The sequence below is a fragment of the Coenobita brevimanus genome, chromosome 84 (genome assembly GCF_032717465.1).
Source record: "Coenobita brevimanus isolate Jiangsu-jjx chromosome 84, ASM3271746v2, whole genome shotgun sequence".
Taxonomy (NCBI): Eukaryota; Metazoa; Arthropoda; class Malacostraca; order Decapoda; family Coenobitidae; genus Coenobita; species Coenobita brevimanus.
This window is the reverse complement of record NC_137037.1, coordinates 23,723,705-23,743,234: the sequence shown is the minus strand read 5'-3', so window position 1 is coordinate 23,743,234 and position 19,530 is coordinate 23,723,705. Positions and strand designations below refer to the sequence as shown.

General features: G+C 39.6%; 1 protein-coding gene across 1 annotated transcript; it reads right to left on the bottom strand.

Annotated features, from left to right (window-relative positions):
* Positions 1-4,258: 4,258 nt before the first annotated feature.
* On the bottom strand, positions 4,259-5,185 carry LOC145410098 (protein FAM200A-like). Its single transcript, XM_080280302.1, has 2 exons — positions 4,891-5,185; positions 4,259-4,650 (listed from the first exon to the last, which is right to left on the bottom strand). The coding sequence occupies exons 1-2, from the start codon at positions 5,183-5,185 to the stop codon at positions 4,259-4,261; spliced, it is 687 nt and encodes a 228-aa protein (XP_080136428.1).
* Between the last annotated feature and the right edge of the window lie 14,345 nt (positions 5,186-19,530).

Genomic DNA, 19,530 nt, shown 5'->3' with positions numbered 1-19,530 from the left:
CCTCCTCCTCACTCACATACACTCTTCGTCAGTCTTTCACCCTCCATCCTCTCCACATGGCAAAACCACCTCAGTGTGTTCCTCATAACGCTTCCTATCACATCCACATCCACACCACAACGCTCTTTTATATCCTCATTCGTCAGCCTGTCTCTCCATGTGACTCCACAGGCTCCTCTTAAATAACTCATTTCCACTGCTCTCACTCTTGACTTGTGTCTTTCCAACAACGTCCAAGCTTCACTTCCATACGTTAGAGTTGGTATCACAATACTGTCATGTAGTAACTATTTCACTTCCATGCTCACTTCCCTATTTCTTATCACTGCTTTCAAAGAACCAGCAACCTTTCTTCCCTGCTGTACCCTTTCAAGCACTTCACCCTCCAAACCTCCATCCTTACTCATCACACTACCCAAGTACTGAAACGTACTTACATTTTCCAATTCCTCACCATCCAACCTCGCTGTCAAAGACCATCACTTAACTCTTCGCTACATTCACCTTTAGATTCCATTTCTTACACACTCTCCCAAACTCATCCACCAAGCCATGCACCTCCCCTTCGTCTTCACTCAACACAGTATCATCTGCAAACAACAGTACAGGGAGTTTCCAAACATTATCCTCTCTCACCACGGCCACTCCAACATCCACTAACCTACCTTGTACCTCTTTTATTACCCTATCCATGTGCAGATTGAACAACCATGGAGACATGACACATCCCTGTTTCAATCCAACTTTCAAAGAGAAAAATTCACTTAGTTCAACATCCACACGCACTGCAGCCTTCGCACCATCGTACATACTTTTCACAGCATTCAACAATTTCCCATCTACTCCATATATTCTTAACACTTTCCTCAATCCTTGTCTATCCACCCTGACATATGCTTTCTCCAAATCCATAAAGGCCCCATACAACTTCTTTCCCTTCTCTAGAAACTTTTCCACTAAAGATCTAAGAATGAATATCTGATCTACACAACCTCTTCCCTTCCTAAAGCCTCCCTGTTCTTCTCCATGTAATTTCTCTGTTCTTTCTCTAACTCTGTCAATAAGTATCATACCATACACTTTTCCTATTATACTAAGAAGACAAATGCCCCTATGATTACCACACACTTCTTTTTCCCCTTTTCCTTTGTACAAGGGAATAATTATACCTGACTTCCAATCCTCCGGGACTCTACCTTCCTCCCCGGCCAATCTGCACATCTTCCACATCCATTCAACTACTATCTCTCCCCCATGCTTCAGCATTTCACCACACACTCCATCAATTCCTGGGGCTTTCCCCGATTTAACTTTCTTCATTGCTTCCACAACTTCTATCCTACTGATTTCTTCCTGTCTTCTCACCTCCCTCCTTCTCCCAGCCATTCCCCAGCCACTTATACTCGCATTACTTCCATCCTCTATGTTCAACAATTCCTTAAAGTGTTCTCTCCATCTGCTCACTTTTTCTCCCTTCTCCACTAGTAATCTACCATTTTTATCTTTCACTCCCCTGCTAACCTCACTTCTACCCTGTCTCACTCTTTTCACCTCTTTCCAGAACATTTTCTTACAGTCCCTCCACTTTACACTCAAATTCCTTCCAAATTCCTCATCCACTCTCTTCTTACTCTCTCTTACTAATCTTTTCACCTCTCTTTCTTTCTACATATAACTCTCTCTTCCGCCTCTCAACTTCTTCCACGCCCCTATTTCTCATTCATTCATTGTATGCTTTCTTCTTTTTTGCCACAGCCTGTCTCACCTCTTCAGTCCACCACGCTGTTCCTTGCACCCCCCTCCATCTTCTCTTCCTTCCACACATCACATCAAGTGCTGCACATAATTCTTCTGTAAATATCCTACACACATCTTCCACGTCTCCCATCTGCTCCAATTCATATTTGCCCAATCGTTCCTCCACTTCTCTCTTATACTCTGCCTTTTTCTCATCCTCTTGTAACCTTTCCACTCTCCTTGCAACTACTCCTTCCTCTCGTCTTTCCCTTCTTCTATTCCTCCATCTTACTTGAATCCTAATTCTGGCCACCACCAAGTAGTGGTCAGAAAGTCCACTCCCCCAGCCTCTATAAGCTCTTGCATCCATTACACATCTTCGCATCCTTTCATCCACACACACATAATCAATCATTGCCTTCCTTTCATTCAGTTCACCACCCACCCTTCTCATCAGTCGCCATGTATACCTGTGGATCATTTTATGCCTGAAGAGGGTATTGGCTATCACCAAACCCCTCCCAGCACGAATGTCCACTAACGCACTCCCATTCTCATCTATCCAAGCAGGCACACCCCACTCACAACTATTCCATCCACCTTCACATTCCCAACTTTACCATTCATATCACCGATCAAAAACACTCTCATTCCTTCCAAACTTTTCCATGCACACTTCTACATTTGTCCGGAACTCTTCTCTCACTCTTCTAGCATGATCTTGCGTTGGCGCATACACACACACAAACGCCCACATTTGTATTCCAACTTTCAACTTTACCCACACAATCCTTGACCCAACTGATCCATACTGTCTTATGAACTTCTTCCATCTTTTACTCACAACTATACATACTCCTTCCTTTGCCCTCTCATTCTCACCTACTGCTGCACATATACCCCATCCATACTCCCATTTTCTCACATTTTCTCCTCTCCATTTTGTTTCAGTTATTCCACATACACGAAATATCTCTCTTTCACCTCATCATTAGCTCTTCTTACATTCCATGTACCCATTACCAAGTCCTTTGTCCGGTCCTGGGTCGTCATCGTTTGGTTAGTCCTTGTCCGGGGCTTCTTGTTTGTTTTTTTAGTTAGTTGTTTTCCGGGGAGGGTCACTACCCCTCCGCCAACCCTTTTAGTCGCCTTTTACGAAAAGCAGGGATACTGGGGGAGTAAACTGTATATCTATCTATATCTATCTATCTATCTATCTATCTATATATATATATATATATATATATATATATATATATATATATATATATATATATAAAATATGATATCCACAAGAAACTCATAGAATAAAATAAGGACACCAGCGAAGGCTGTCTGCACCTTTTTAATCTTCTTAAGAGATTAGTGAGTTAATTTACCATAACGCTTCTACTTGTCCCGAGGACACAAGTATTATCTTATGCGGTGTCATATTGCTGTATAAATATTTTCGTATTTTAGGTCTAATATTATTCACTGTTTGCCATGGAAAAGTTATATAATTCTTTGCGTAGAAGCAAGAAGCTATCACTGGTTTTGACCAGGAACTTAGTTAAGTCTGTAGGGAAATTCAAGTGTACTGCATCTCACCCATTCAGGGATATTACAATCTCTAAAATTCCTTGTGGATATCAGCATATCTGTGAATCACACGTTAGTAAGCGATTTGCGAGCGTGTGTGTGTGTGTGTATGTATATATATATATATTTATATATATATATATATATATATATATTCAAGGAGCCTCTGTGGTTCAGTGGGAGAGTGTGCGCTTCGTACACGGGTGGACAAGGGTTCGCGCCCCGCCAGGGTAATAAACTTTGGGACTGTTCACCCGGCCACGTACTGCATTGGCGGACACAAGGGGTGCTGTGGTTGAACCAGTGTCGCTTAATGTAAGGCAGTGCTCTTCAACCTTTTTTGGCATCGTCCACCCCTTTTGTTGAATTGGTAAGAGCTGTCCACCCCAATCGGTTAACTGTATAATCCCATGATCCTAACCTTATATATTTACTTTTTTAGATTCTTGAATGTACAAATATGTAGGCAAGTAAAAGCAATTTTGCTCATTATAAATTTGCAGTTTATTATTTTTCCATTATGCATTTCATATGATTACATAATGCAGTCTCATTACAAGAGAAAATACATCAGTCAATTTTAAAAAAATGTCATCTCTCCTAATGAAGCAAATCAATAAGCAATATTGTGCATAAAATGCGTTGTATTTGATATATTCCAAAATCAAATTATTCTTCATTTTTAAATCTACATATGCAGGAAAAAATAGTTTCATTCACTTTTTTAATTTCCAAATTTTAGTTATAAATTCTTCCATATAATTATTCATTCATTCAAAATATACATTACAATTTTATCACTGAAGTTCCAAAGCAAATAAATTGTTTTCATAAATTTTAAAACAAGAATAAAATTGCAAACAATATGTTTTATATTTGCCATTATAACAAAAACGTCATGAATCTTCCCCCAAAAAAACAAAAAAACAAAAAACATATATTAGTGGCTTGGCTGGTGTTGCAGTTTGTCTGCTATCAGGTTGAATCGAGGCGCCAGACGATTTTCCAGTGCAATCCGCATCAGTGGATCTAAATTAAGAATGGCATTCCTTTTCTTTGTCTTGATTAAAACTAAGCTTGAGAAGCCTTGTTCACATAAATATGACGTTGGCATCTGGACAAACATTGCTGTTGCCTGATCAGCCAACTCCTTGTACTCAGGATTATCAAGCAGGGAAATCCAGAAATCCATAGGGTGGCCAAATGTCTTGAAAGCTGCTTTTTGAGAGTAATCCACTTTAAGCTTCAATAGGGCATCAGAATGATCGGTTCCATCATCTGAAAATGGATTAAGTACCCACATCTTGGAGGCCAGGTAGTCATTCTCACTGTCTGGGAAATAACATTCAAGATTTTCCTGCATCAATGTAAGGTGTTTGATAATCATTTGGGACATTTGCACCTCCATCGTCTGCCCTCCTTCCTGCATACCATGTTCCCAGCCACATTCTCTCATATACTTATCAAATATTTCAAAGTCAGAAAAACATCTCTTCTCTACATTGCTTTTCCATTTTTTCACCTTCAGTTTGAATCCATTTATTTTTCCTATACTTGTAAAGATATCCCCACCTTTGCCTTGCTGACTGATGTTCAACTTGTTCAGATGGTCAAACACTGAGGCCATGTAAGACAGCTTTGCCAGCCAGAATGTATCTTGACACTTAACTGCCATGGGATTTGCTTCCTCAGTAAAGAAAACACAGAGTTCTTCTCGCAGTGCCAATACTCGATTGAGAACCTTCCCGCGTGATAGCCAATGCACTTCAGCATGCAAGAGAAGTTTGGTGAAGTTGGCTTCCATATCCTTACATAACTCACTGAACATTCTGTGTTTCTTTGCATGTGCACGTATATGATTCACCATTTTTACAACATCATCAAGAAGTAGCTCAAAGTCATTTTTTCTCATTCGCGTTTCGAGCCTCATTCAGACGTTTTGCCACTCAGGCTTCCCCGTGAATCACGCAATGAATGGGGACACAGTTCGGTGAGACAGCTTGGATTTTCCTGACAACACCATTGATTGCACCAACCATTGCTTTTGCACCATCAGTAGTAACTGATTTGCATTTTGACCAGTCGATGCCTTCTTCAACAAAAAAATTCATTTAGTTTCTGGAAAATACTGTGTACTGTTGTTTCTACACCCAGCTGGAGGCAACACAAATAATGTTCAACTATAGTTTTTGCTTCTAGTTCTGGAAACCGACAATAAACATTCAACTGTGCTTCTCCTCCTATGTCTGTGGTTTCATCCAGTTGTATGCCAAATGATGATGCTAGACGCAATTTTTTAATAAGCTGTTCCTTCAAATCGTCTGCTAACATCATGGATCGGCGACTTGTTGTTGTATCTGACAATGGGATCTGATTTACCTTCTTCACTGCTTCTTTTCCTCCATGTATAAGGTCAGCTGCTACTTCAAGGCATGGCAGTACAACACTCAAGTTCAGTGAAAGGCTTTTTTTTCTGAAGTATGATATGTGTCATCTTAAGAGAAGCAAGAGTAAGTGATTTTGTGTCAAATGGCGTGACTTGACTTTTGAAAGTGGCCTGTTGTTTCGAGTATGCTTCCAAAGTTGCCTCAAAGAATTGCTTTGATTTGTTTTGGTGTTCAGGGTGTTTAGTCTTCAAGTGTCGATCAAGTTTTGAGGGAACTACATTTGCATTGCTGTACGTTACATCACAATAAAGGCACTTTGCTGGTGGGAAAGGATTTGAAGCTTCTTCTACTGGTCGGAAAAATCCAAATGCAATATGGTCATCATTCCACCATTTTCGTCTCTTACGGAGTGAAGATTGATCCTTTCTGGTAGTCTCCTTGTTCTCTGTGAAGTCCGTAGTAGTAGTTCCAATTTGTGAGGCTTGATTGGAAGTATCATCTCTGCTTGATGTAGCAATCGACTCGGGTTTTGCTGGGTCAGCAGTGCCATCTATTTTCTTGAAGTACGTATATAGTGACATGCTTGCGTCTCTTGGGCACTACAGTTGTAATCTGGAAGAAGAAAGGCAAGAGTTAGTTATAAATAATGCAATGATTGAATCTGTGAAACCTATGAAATCAATGAAGTGCCCTCTAAGACTGTATTAGTTGGATGACATATAAAATAATATTTCTTCACAAACACATAACAGGTCACACATAAAATAATACTTCTTTACTAACACAGAAATACACATAAAATAATACTTATTCACTAACACAGAACATAACTTCACAACAAATTATTCATTATAATCAGCTCATAAATTTAATAAGCGTATTATTATATCCATAAACGAAATGTTTGAAAATAATAAACCTAATATACCTAAATAAAACTAATACTGTAAGACAGTGTAATAACAACAGCAGTAATACTTACACAAGGGATAGAACGAGAAGACAGAGGAGGTATGCTTATGCTCCAACAGCAACTCTCCACTTTCTGAGCCCAGCTGCCCAGAGTTGCCAGCGTTGCCAATCAAATGAGCAGGAACAGAACGTGTTACATATCACAGTGTTGTTAATGAAATGAATAGGAACTGGACATGTTTACATTTAGGCCTAGCTAATAAGTTAGGTTTAAGAGAGAGGAGAGCTAGATGGGGGAGTGATACTTAGCTATTATAGTGGCGATATGTAATATACAAATACATATTTAATGTTCACACTTTGTGATAAATCTGAAGGGAAAGACAGGGAGGTTAAATCTTGCATAAATTTCATTGTGCAGTGTATGCATTTCGAGATAAAGCTGGATTAAGTGCTCGTGAGCTACAGAAAAATCAACATACTAGCTATCTTTGACTACACATATGTAAATTCTCCACTTGTATTATATTATTTATTTCTTCTTTTTTATTCTATCCATATACGGTAATGATCTGGTCCACCCTCTGTCCACCCAAAGAAAGCTGTCCACCCCACACTGAATTTCGTCCACCCTAAGGTGGACCGTCCACCCAGGTTGAATAGCACTGATGTAAGGTATGCTTGCACCCAGTCGGCCTGCGCGGGCCAATTACACTTTGTTCACAGACTACACACAGATTCAAAGCCACTCCAACACTACAGTTACACTTAAAAGCACTTCTCACCCTACATACAATCTCTACCAGACAGCCGAAGCCACTTGGTAGAGATACATAGGCTGTATCGCCTCGACTTCGGTCGGCATAGGCCGGTCCTGCAGTGGATATTCAAACGGCTGATGATGATATATATATATATATATATATATATATATATATATATATATATATATATATATATATATATATATATATATATATATATATATATATATATATATATATATATAAGCTGTTATCCACAAGGAAAAAGAATCCCGAAATATCGCCAGTGCTTTCGTGTATCCAAACGTCGTGTAAAATGTAACTGAATACACGAAAGCATTCGGGATATTTCGTGTTTCGTTTTTCTTGTGGATATCAGCATGTCTATGCATCGTGTGTTATTTACTGATTTACTTGTACATGTGATTATATATAGATAGATAGATAGATAGATAGATATAGATAGACAGATATACTATATATATATATATATCTGACAGAAAGGCCATTGACAGTACAAGGAAGCAGATAAGACCACTAAATCATTTTGCGTGTTTTTCTGTTTCTGGGCAGAATAACTCACTAATTTTCCACATAGTACTCAGGAACGACCTTGTCCTTGACAATATTGATGTCACATACCCTGTAGGAGGAGCTAATTAGAGTGTTTTCCAATTACTGACCAGCTTCGCCTTCTTAACAACCCCTGATTGGCTAAGAGTTAGGATGTGTTAACTTGTAATTAGAAGCAGAAACCTCCTTTGTGTGTAATAGGCTGTAGATTATACTTAAGACGGAACATTGGCATGTTAAGTCTACGAAGGCGGAGTAAACTACTATGTAATGCGTGAGGAACTAGCGAGAGATAGCCATTTTACCACAAGACATATTCTGGACACTTTTCCCACTAGACACATTTTTGACATAGTCTTTCAATTTATTACAAAACACACAGACTGAGCACCATTGCCCTTTGGGTTTACTTCTCCATAATTATAGTACTGCTGTGTGGATTATATCACCAACGAGTTCTTCTAGTTCCTCAAGTTGTGAGCATGTAGTTTCCACTTGTAATTTGGTTAGGTAAGACAAATAACTCATTTGTATATTTGTATTGTGAGGCTATATGGACCCCCTTTTGTAAATTAATTCTGGTTTGCTGTGTGTGTATGTTACAGTGTGATGTAAATTAAGGTAGTTTTCTTTTGAGCTTTACCCTACCCTTTTTCGTGATTGATAAAAGGTTAAGTCAGCACTGTAACATAGACTCTTAACAATATATATATATATATATATATATATATATATATATATATATATATATATATATATATATATATATAATATACTGTAGCAGAAGCTGTGTGGTTTTCTGTGCGTGTGTGTGTATTATGGGCAGCCGAAACTACACATTCAAATCGCACCAAAATTGGCACAAAAATTGCAAAAAAATTGGCTGATGTGAAAGAACTTGGTCCGATCACGATTGAGAAACTTTTACTATATTTAATGAGCGATCACATTTTGACCAAAAACGCAGCTCCTGAAGCCCAGCATAGGATCTCCGTAGAATTTTCAGACAACTTCGGTTCCATTCCCGAAGCTGCAAATAACACGATCAATTGGTTAGCTGCAAAAAATCCAAGTGACAACGTTACACTAGAACAGCACATAAACATGAGAGCCCTCCGCAGGAGCAAGTGCGAGGGGCCCAAAGGGCCCACGAGCACTTGTGTGTGTGTGTATATATATATATATATATATATATATATATATATATATATATATATATATATATATATATATAATTCATTGCCAGATGCCATGTATCCCAAACGGGGTGGCCAACGGCTTAGAGTTAATTGTTTTACAGGGAGGGGCACTAATCCTCCACCAACCCCACTTGACAAGTAGGGATGCCAACAGCATCTGGTGTTCCCAGGCGGTCACCCATCCAAGTACTAACCAGACCCAACGTTGCTTAACTTCTACCAGACAACCTAAGCCACTTGGTAGAGAAACATTGGCTATATCGTCCCAACTTGGGTCGGGATTGGCCGGTCCTGCAATGGATACTCAAACGGCTGACGACGATATATACACACACACACACACACACACGCACACACACACACACAAAGCAAACTCTGGGTTATCTGTTGTCGCAATATCTGGCCCAAAGCATTATCTGACGCTGCTGGCTTAGGTCTATTAAAGTAATATCTGGCAAAATTATGCAATATGAGGCTCCAAAACAGGTCGTAACCAGCGACTCTATCCAATATCTGGTGTTGAAGTGCATCAATCGGCTCATAAACTGCAGCTAACTGGCGCTGTATTACTATTTCTGTAATGTATCTTTGCTATACTGTATTTTATGCTTAATTTTCATCTTCTAATCATGGGAAAGTTTTTAGGATAGAGGAATGAGATGGACATTAATGCAATATCCAGCTCTGTGCCGAATAATAAGCCAGTGGGTGAGGATACTATGTTTTTTACGTCATTCTATAGTGGGCATAGGACTTGGCTGAATTATGCTGGATAATTAAGAGCTTACTGTATACACACACACACACACACACACACACACACACACACACACACACACACACATACACACACACACACATATGTATATACGGTATATATATATATATATATATATATATATATATATATATATATATATATATATATATATATATATATAAGTGCTCATGACTCTATCGGATACGTTGATGCGAAGCTACAGAACGTGGTGAATGTTTTTGGCGTATCCGATAGAGCCAGGATTCCGGGGGCTTGAATGATGTGTGAATGGAAGCGTGGCCCATTGGATTGGGCAAATTTGGGCTGTCTGAACACTGCTACTCCTCACCCTGCCTGTGTGTGTGTGTGTGTGTGTGTGTGTGTGTGTGTGTGTGTGTGCTCAAGTGCGAGTAACTGGCGGTACCTTTTTGCATCGATCTTCTGTGCTTGGATGTTGTGGGTTACAGTTATTGCATTGCTTAAGTTCATTTTGTAATAAACAACTTTAGTGCTGGATTTTGGTATACTAATTTTTAATATAAATCTTGTTTACATAAGCGTTTGTACTTGTGGTTATATTTTCATCATAATTTATAGTAAGCTGTAACATCGCAGTGTTTGCTGGACTCAGTGTGTTATATGAGTCTTGTTTAATTATTCTATGTACCTCTGTTCTTTGGGTTCAAATATGGTTAAAGCATGGACCGCAATGGACCATTATACTACAGATCTTCTGAAGTGACTGTTACATGATTTTAAAAAGTGTTCGATTTATGAAAAGCATTGCTTTTACTTATTCACGCATCCAGTGAACGAGACAACAATTTCATGAGAAAAAAAAAATGCTAATATATATATTTATTAGCATTCCTAACTAAGCAATCTCGATATACATTCCACAAGCTGTCCTGATTCATTTCTTTCCAATTAACTCATTCTAACTCCTCCCCTACTTTGGCCCTGTATTCATCTGCCATTTCTTTGATCCTTAACTTGTCGACTTCCAGTCTCTCTCCCTGACAGCTTCTATCTCTCTTGGTCCACCTCACTCCTCTTAGCTTGATCTTGCATGCCACAATCATATAGTTTGTCAAATCATATGCTTGTGGTATGCAGGATCAAACTGAGAGGAGTGAGGTGGACCAAACGGGAGAGGAGCTGTTAGGGAGAGAGGTTGAAAGTCGACAAGCTGAGGATCAAAGAAATGGCAGATGAATACACGGCCAAAGTAGGGGAGGAGTTTGAATCAGTGAACTGGAATGAAACGGATCTGGATACCTTGTGGAATGTATGTAGGAATTGCTTAGTTTGGAATGCTAAAGCTGTGTGTGGTGTGGAGAGAGTAACAGCAAAGAAGAAAGGTACGAAATGGTGGGATGAGGAGGTAAAAGGGAGCACTGGAGGAAATGAGAAGGAAGAAGTGGCAAGAGTGGATACAGTACAGCGGTTCAGTTGAAATAAGCAATGAATATATTGAGCTCAAGAAGCACGTAAAGAGACTGGTGAAGAGGAAAAAGAAGGAGGTAAATGATGATCTGGGAAGAAAAATGAAAGCGAACTTCTCTGAAAATAGGAAGTTATTCTGGAAAGAGGTGCGGAAATGTAGAAGTGAAAGTGGAAAGAAATGTGATAGTGTGATGGATGCAGGTAGTAGGGTAGTAACCCGTGGAGATGAAGTAAGGACCAGATGGAAAGAATATTTTGAAAGCCTGATGAATGGCAATAGAGAGAGCAGAGCGGCTGTAAACACGATTGGTTTGGGGGGTGTGCAGAGAAGGAATGCAGTGCCAGATGTGATACTCGCACAGGTGAAGAGCGCTGTGAAACGGCTGAAAAATGGGAAAGCAGCTGGGGTTGCCCAGGTGAATGCAGAGATACTTAAGTGTAGCGGAGAGAGTGGAATGAGGTGCTTCTTGGAGATATGTAAGAAGGCATGGATGAGTGAAACTGTGCCTGGAGAGTGGAAAAAGGCTGTGATTGTACCCCTGTACAAAAATAAAGGTGAGAGAAGTGAGTGCAAGAATTATCGTGGCGTAAGTTTATTGAATGTGGTAGGGAAGGTGTATGGAAGAATTACTATAGAGAAATAAGAGAGCTATCAGAAGTCCTACTGAGCGATGAACAGCGAGTGACTTTAGGAGTGGCAGAGGATGTGTGGATCAAATATTTGCAGTGAGAGATAGCGGAGAAGGCTTATGAGAAGGACCATAAGGTGTTTACGTCATTTAAGGATCTGGAAAAAGCATACAACAAAGTGGACAGAGAAGGATTGTGGAAAGTTTTGCGCATATACAGAGTAGATGGTAAGCTGCTATGTGCCATCAAAAGTTTTTACGATGGTAGCGAAACATGTGTAAGGGTTAAAGGGCATCTAAGTGAACGGTTCACGATCATTGTGAGCATGCGAGAAGGTTGTGTGATGTCCCCATGGTTGTTCACTATATATATATATATCTATATATATAGAGTATATATATATATATATATATATATATATATATATATACAGAATATATATATATATATACAGGGTGTAACGCGACATATGACAAAAACTTACACCAGTGATCTATCATGCAATTTTGAGTATATTTTGTTCTATAACATATACTCTCTGTCAGCCCAGTTCAGTACTCAGCATTCGGCTGTTTGGGTGTAAAAGTTTAGTGGCTGCATAGGTGACATTGTGTGAGAGCTTCGCAGGGCGATGGGAGATGAGTATTATTAGCTTATTCTCTACCGTACATAAAAATCCCATATACTATCAGTACAAACGAGTTTTAAGAAGAAACTTGACGAAGTCTATTGATTCTTTAACGTCGTCATGCATTCCTGCAATTTCTTTGCACAAATCGACTGTAAATTAAGGATTAAATTCAAATTTTATGGCTTGCGAGAGAGTAGGGAGGGAGGAGAGGGGCTGGTGTGTTGTGCCAGTTATGTAATGTTTTGTTTGTAGGATATTGCTACGAGCATTATCATAACACCCACAGTTCATTCAATGGAAAAACGTTATTGTAAAGGGAGATCAGCCTCACTTTAAGTCAGGAAGTATAATATTTATAACAATTTTTCCGCTACAAGCAACCGTGGCGCGATTGGGTATCTCCATCTGTTTTCCTCTCTGCATCACTGGCATTACCATCGCAGAATCCGTAAAAATAGACGATATCTGCATATTCTTCACTGCTGTACGTACGTGGCATGCTGTTTCATGAACAATCTGAATCCAGTGAACACCTGAACGTGGAGAACAGTATCTGAAGTGTGTGCCTACTGCCTCGCCTGCAAATTTTCCCGTTCAAATGACAGTGGACGCAGGGTTGTCAAGTCCTTATAATCGATCTCGCTAGTTTAGTCCTGAAAACTTGCTAGAATGTCGCTAGATAGTAAACACTGCAAAACATCGCTAGAAAATACGATTAAATCTCTAGAATATCACCTAAAAATGGCAAAAATATCCAGAATGTAGCTAGATATCATGCTGTCAGATGTTAAATAGTGTCGCTAGGTAGAAGCAAAAAGTAGGTCTAGTTGCATAGTCGTTACATTGGCAATCCTGTGTCACTGTTCTCACATCATCATATGAAAGCAATGGTGCCATGTTTACTTTCAGCAGAAAAATTGTAATGAATAATATTATTACTCCTGACTTAAAGGAATGCTAGTCACTCATTACAATGATATTTTTTCATTGAATGAGCTGCGGGTGTTATGATAATGCTCGTAGCAATATCCTACAAACAAAACATTGCATAACTGGCACAACACACCAGCCCCTCTCCTCCCTCCCTACTCTCTCGCAAGCCATAAAATTTGAATTTAATCCTTAATTTACAGTCGATTTGTGCAAAGGAATTGCAGGAATGCATGACGATGTTAAAGAATCAATAGACTTCGTTAAGTTTCTTTTTAAAACTCGTTTCTACTGATAGTATATAGATTTACTCGTCTCCCGTCGCCCTGCGAAGCTCTCACACAATGTCACCTATGCAGCCACTAAACTTTTACACCCAAACAGCCGAATGCTGAGTACTGAACTGGGGTGACAGAGAGTATATGTTATAGAACAAAATATACTCAAAATTGCATGATAGATCACTGGTGTAAGTTTTTGTCATATATACGTCGCGTTACACCCTGTATATATATATATATATATATATATATATATATATATATATATATATATATATATATATATATATATATATATATATATATATGTGTGTGTGTGTGTGTGTGTGTAGAGAGAGAGAGAGAGAGAGAGAGAGAGAGAGAGAGAGAGAGCAATTCTCATCCTACATACAATCTCTACCAGACAGCCTAATCCACTTGGTAGAGATACACTGGCTGTATCTTTCTCACTACGGTCGGGATAGGCCGGTCGTGCAGTGGACACTCAAACGGCTGATGAGATTATATATATATATATATATATATATATATATATATATATATATATATATATATATATATATATATATATGGATGGGTTGATGAGAAAAGTAAGAACACGAGTAATGGAGAGGGGGATGGCGTTGGTAATGAATGGTGATGGATGGAATATCTCAAATTTGTTGTATGCATATGGTGCAGTACTGTTTGCAAATACCAGAGAAGAACTTGGTAGGCTAGTGCAGAGTTTTGCTGATGTCTGTGAGCGTCGTGCCTTGAAAGTAAATGCAGAAAAGAGTAAAGTGATGGTCACTGAAAGAGAAGGTGACTCCTAGTGTGATGTTTCAGGGAATTAAGAGAGACTGGAATTGGTGAGAGTTCAAATACTTGGGTACAGTGATGGAAGAGAGAGGAAGATGTGTAAAAGATGTGGAAAGTAGAGTGACACAAGGAAGAAAAGTAGATGGTGGAATGAAGGCCTTGATAAGAAACAGAGGCTTGAGTGTTGCAGCTGCACAAGGGTTACATGAAGTAGTGTTTGTGCCAACCTTAACATACGGATGTGAGACTATGGTGTGGCATGAAAATGAAAAATCATGAATAAGAGCATGGAGATGTGACTGCTGAGGAATGTATGTGGAGTACAGAGGATTGGTAGGATACGAAATAATATGATTCGTGAAAGATGTAGAGTGAGGAAGTCTGTGGACACCAGAATCGAAGAGAGTGTACTGAGGTAGTATGGTCATGTGGAGAGAATGGATAGCAACAGAGTGGTGAAAAAGGTATATCTGAGCTAATTTGAAGGAGGGAGGAGGCGAGGTAGGCCAAGGTGAAGGTGGAGAGATATTGTGGATGAGTGTGTGAGAAAGAGAGGTTTGGAAATCGGTGGGGCTAGGGAACTGACAAGAGATCGAGCTGGCTGGATGAATGTTGTGAGGAGAAGTGCATGATCAGGGATTTGGCACCCCGTTTTAACATGGCAGCGTCCGGATTGACTCTATCGGATACGTTGATGCGAGGGTACAGAACGTGGTGAATGTTTTTGGCTTATCCGATAGAGCCAGGATTCCGGGGGCTTGAATGATGAGTGAATGGAAGCGTGGCCCATTGGATTGGGCAAATTTGGGCTGTCTGAACACTGCTACTCCTCACCCTGCCTGTGTGTGTGTGTGTGTGTGTGTGTGTGTGTGTGTGTGTGTGTGTGTGTGCTCAAGTGCGAGTAACTGGCGGTTCCTTTTTGCATCGATCTTCTGTGTTTGGATGTTGTGGGTTACAGTTATTGCATTGCTTAAGTTCATTTTGTAGTAAACAAGTTTAGTGCTGGATTTTGGTATACCGATTTTAATATAAATCTTGTTTACATAAGCTTTTGTACTCGTGGTTATATTTTCATCATAATTTATAGTAAGCTGTAACATTGCAGTGTTTGCTGGACTCAGTGTGTTATATGAGTCTTGTTTAATTATTCTATGTACCTCTGTTCTTTGGGTTCAAATATGGTTAAAGCATGGACCGCAATGGACCATTATACTACAGATCTTCTGAAGTGACTGTTACATGATTTTAAAAAGTGTGCGATTCATGAAAAGCATTGCTTTTACTTATTCACGCATCCAGTGAATGAGACAACAATTTCATGAAATTAAAAAATGCAAATATACAATATAAATTTATCAGCATTCCTAACTAAGCAAACTCGATATACATTCCACAAGCTGTCCTGATCCATTTCTTTCCAATTAACTCATTCTAACTCCTCCCCTACTTTGGCCCTGTATTCATCTGCCATTTCTTTGATCCTTAACCTGTCGACTTCCAGTCTCTCTGCCTGACAGCTTCTATCTCTCTTGGTCCACCTCACTCCTCTTAGCTTAATCTTGCATGCCACAATCATATAGTTTGTCAGATCATATGCTTGTGGTATGCAGGATCAAACTGAGAGGAGTGAGGTGGACCAAACGGAAGAGGAGCTGTTAGGGAGAGAGGTTGAAAGTCGACAAGCTGAGGATCAAAGAAATGGCAGATGAATACACAGCCAAAGTAGGGGAGGAGTTTGAATCAGTGAACTGGAATGAAACGGATCTGGATACCTTGTGGAATGTATGTAGGAATTGCTTAGTTTGGAATGCTAAAGCTGTGTGTGGTGTGGAGAGAGTAACAGCAAAGAAGAAAGGTACGAAATGGTGGGATGAGGAGGTAAAAAGGAGCACTGGAGGAAAAGAGAAGGAAGAAGTGGCAAGAGTGGATACAGTACAGCGGTTCAGTTGAAATAAGCAATGAATATATTGAGCTCAAGAAGCACGTAAAGAGACTGGTGAAGAGGAAAAAGAAGGAGGTAAATGATGATCTGGGAAGAAAAATGAAAGCGACCTTCTCTGAAAATAGGAAGTTATTCTGGAAAGAGGTGCGGAAATGTAGAAGTGACAGTTGGAAGAAATGTGAAAGTGTGAAGGATGTAAGTGATAGATTATTACCCCTGGGGATGAAGTAAGGACCAGATGGAAAGAATATTTTGAAAGTCTGATGAATGGGAATGGACAAAGCAAAGCGACTGCTAACATGATTGGTTTCGAGGGTGTACAGAGAAAGTATGCAGTGCCAAAAAACGTGACACTAGCAGAGGTGAAAAACGCTGTGAAGCGGCTGAAAAATGGGAATGCAACTTAGGTTGACGAGGTGTATGAAGAGATGATTAAGTGTAGTGGAGAGAACGGAATGCAGTGCTTGTTCGAGATATGTAAGAAGGCATGGATGAGTGCAACTGTGGCAGTAGAGTGGAAAAACTCAGTGATTGTACCCCTGAACAAAAATAAAGCTGAGCGAAATGAGTGCAAGAATTATCGTGGCATAAGTGTACTAAGCGTGGGAGAGAAGAATTATTAAAAAGTAAGAAAGACATCAGAAGACCTAGTGAGTGACGAACAGGTGGCTTTAGGAGTGGCAGAGAATGTGTGGATCAAATATTTGCAGAAAGGCAGACAGTGGACAAGACTTGTAAGAAGGACTAGAAGGTGTTTATAGCATATATGGATCTGGAAAAGGCATACGACAAAGTAAAGTAGACAGAGAAGGGTTGTGGAAGGTTTGGGCATATAAGGTGTAGATGGTAGCTGCTAGGTGTCGCCAAGAGTTTTAATGATGGTAGTGAGGCATGTGTAAAGGTAAATGGGCATCTATGTGATTGGTTTACGATCAATGTGGGCCAAAGCTGGGAATAGCGCCGCTACTGTTTTAATAGCGATGATGGTAACGCCATTACTTTTTTTTAGCCAGTTTGGTTGTATTTATTAATGACGAGAAATAATACTTTCGTCAGTTCTGTCAATTAATGATGTTTGTTCTACATTACATCAGTAATTTATTAATTATTTATTAGTAATGTGCAATAATTAGACTGGAAATTGCTAGTTAAGTATCGTTCATTTAAATTAAAGTAAAGATAAATAAGGATGTCAGCTAGATGAAGGCAATGCTAACACACACACACACACACACACACACACACACACACCTCTAACTACCCCAGTCTCTACCGCTCTCTCCCTCACTCTCTCTTTCAGCCTATTTCTTACTCACTACGTTATTATTTCGTAACAGTATGTCTGTTGAGCAAGGAAGAGTGGCTGTGCGTGACAGAAATAAATGGAGAGAAATTGTGAATGAATAAGTGATGACGCAGCCCTGAGGGGATATTCTCCCGCATTTGGTCTGATCAGCTAGTCAGGTCAGGTGCGGGTAAGGGGATGGGTCTGTTATGATGTGGCAGGGGTAAACCAGTTCTGCTGTCGGGCCCTGCTGCGGATGTCACTGATTGCATTTGCCCAGTTGACCCTTGTGCGGTGTGGTGCGGTGAGGATCTGTCCGTTCTCCCCTTTGGGGCTAAGATGCAAATGAATGTGTTTGAATGGATGAGTAAATGGAGAGTGAGTCGTCCTGTCTCGGCTACCTCCCTTTCCTTGGGGGAAGCAGCCTAGGTATATAGATAGATAGATAGATGTTCCTTTCAGTTTAAATTAATGGAAAAAACATTTCTGTTGTATCAATAGCCTTTAAAAGAAAGTCCCAGTTCATTTTTACTTTCTTTTTCGCACATATCTTAAATAGGTATCATTGAAAATATAATAAATCTATATTATATGTGTCAATGGTAGGCCACATTTTTGTCTTTTATTTACGTATGTTACTTTCAGTAGGTATACTAGGTAACAGTGTAAAAGAACATTTGTTACATTATACAGTAAATAGCTTTTCCTGTACCTTCGGCTCTAAGCTTCATTAAAGTGACACCGACATGTATATGATTTTTTTTTTTTTTTTTTCAGGATAAGTATATACTGGCATTACTGGTACACAATATAATCACTCAGACTGACTAATATTATCAAAACAGTATATAGTGCATTGCTATATCACAGATTTTTGTTAATCTTTCCTTCGTTTACCTTTTCCTTATCCAAAGTAGCGGGAGCGGGAGCGGGAGCGCCGCTACATTTCGTATCAAGTAACGAAACCAGTAACGCCACTACTTTCTCGAGCTAGTAACGGGAATGGGAGCGCCGCTGCTTTTTATTAGTAGCGTTCCCAGCATTGATGTGGGCGTGCGACAATGTTTTGTGATGCCCCCATTGTTGTTCAACATATATATGGATGGGGTGTTGAGAGAAATAAAAACACGAGTAGTGGAGATAGAGATAGCGTTGGTAATGAATGGTGATAGATGGAATATCTCAAATTTGTAGTATGTTGATGATGCAGTGCTACTTGCATGTGTCGGACAAGAGCTTGGTAGACTAGTGCAGAGTTTTGTAGATGTTTGAGAGCGTCGTGCCGTGATGGTTGCTGAGAGAGAAGGAAACTCTCAGTGTGATGTTACAGTGAATCGAGAGGGACTGGAATTGATAAGAGAGTTCAAATACTTGGGTATAGTGATAGAAAAGAGAGGAATATGTGTAAAAGAAGTGGAAAGTAAAGTGACACAAGGAAGGAAAGTAACTGGTGCTATGAAGGCCTTGATAAAAAACAGAGGTTGAATGTTGCAGCTGCGCGAGGCTTACATGAGGGGCTGTTGGTGCCAACTTTAACATACGGCTGTGATACTATGGTGCGGCGTGAAAATGGAAAGTTAAGAGTAAGAGCAATGGAGCTGGGACTGCTGAGGAATGTATGTGGAGTACAGAGAGTGGACAGGATATGGAATAATGAGATTCGTGAGACAT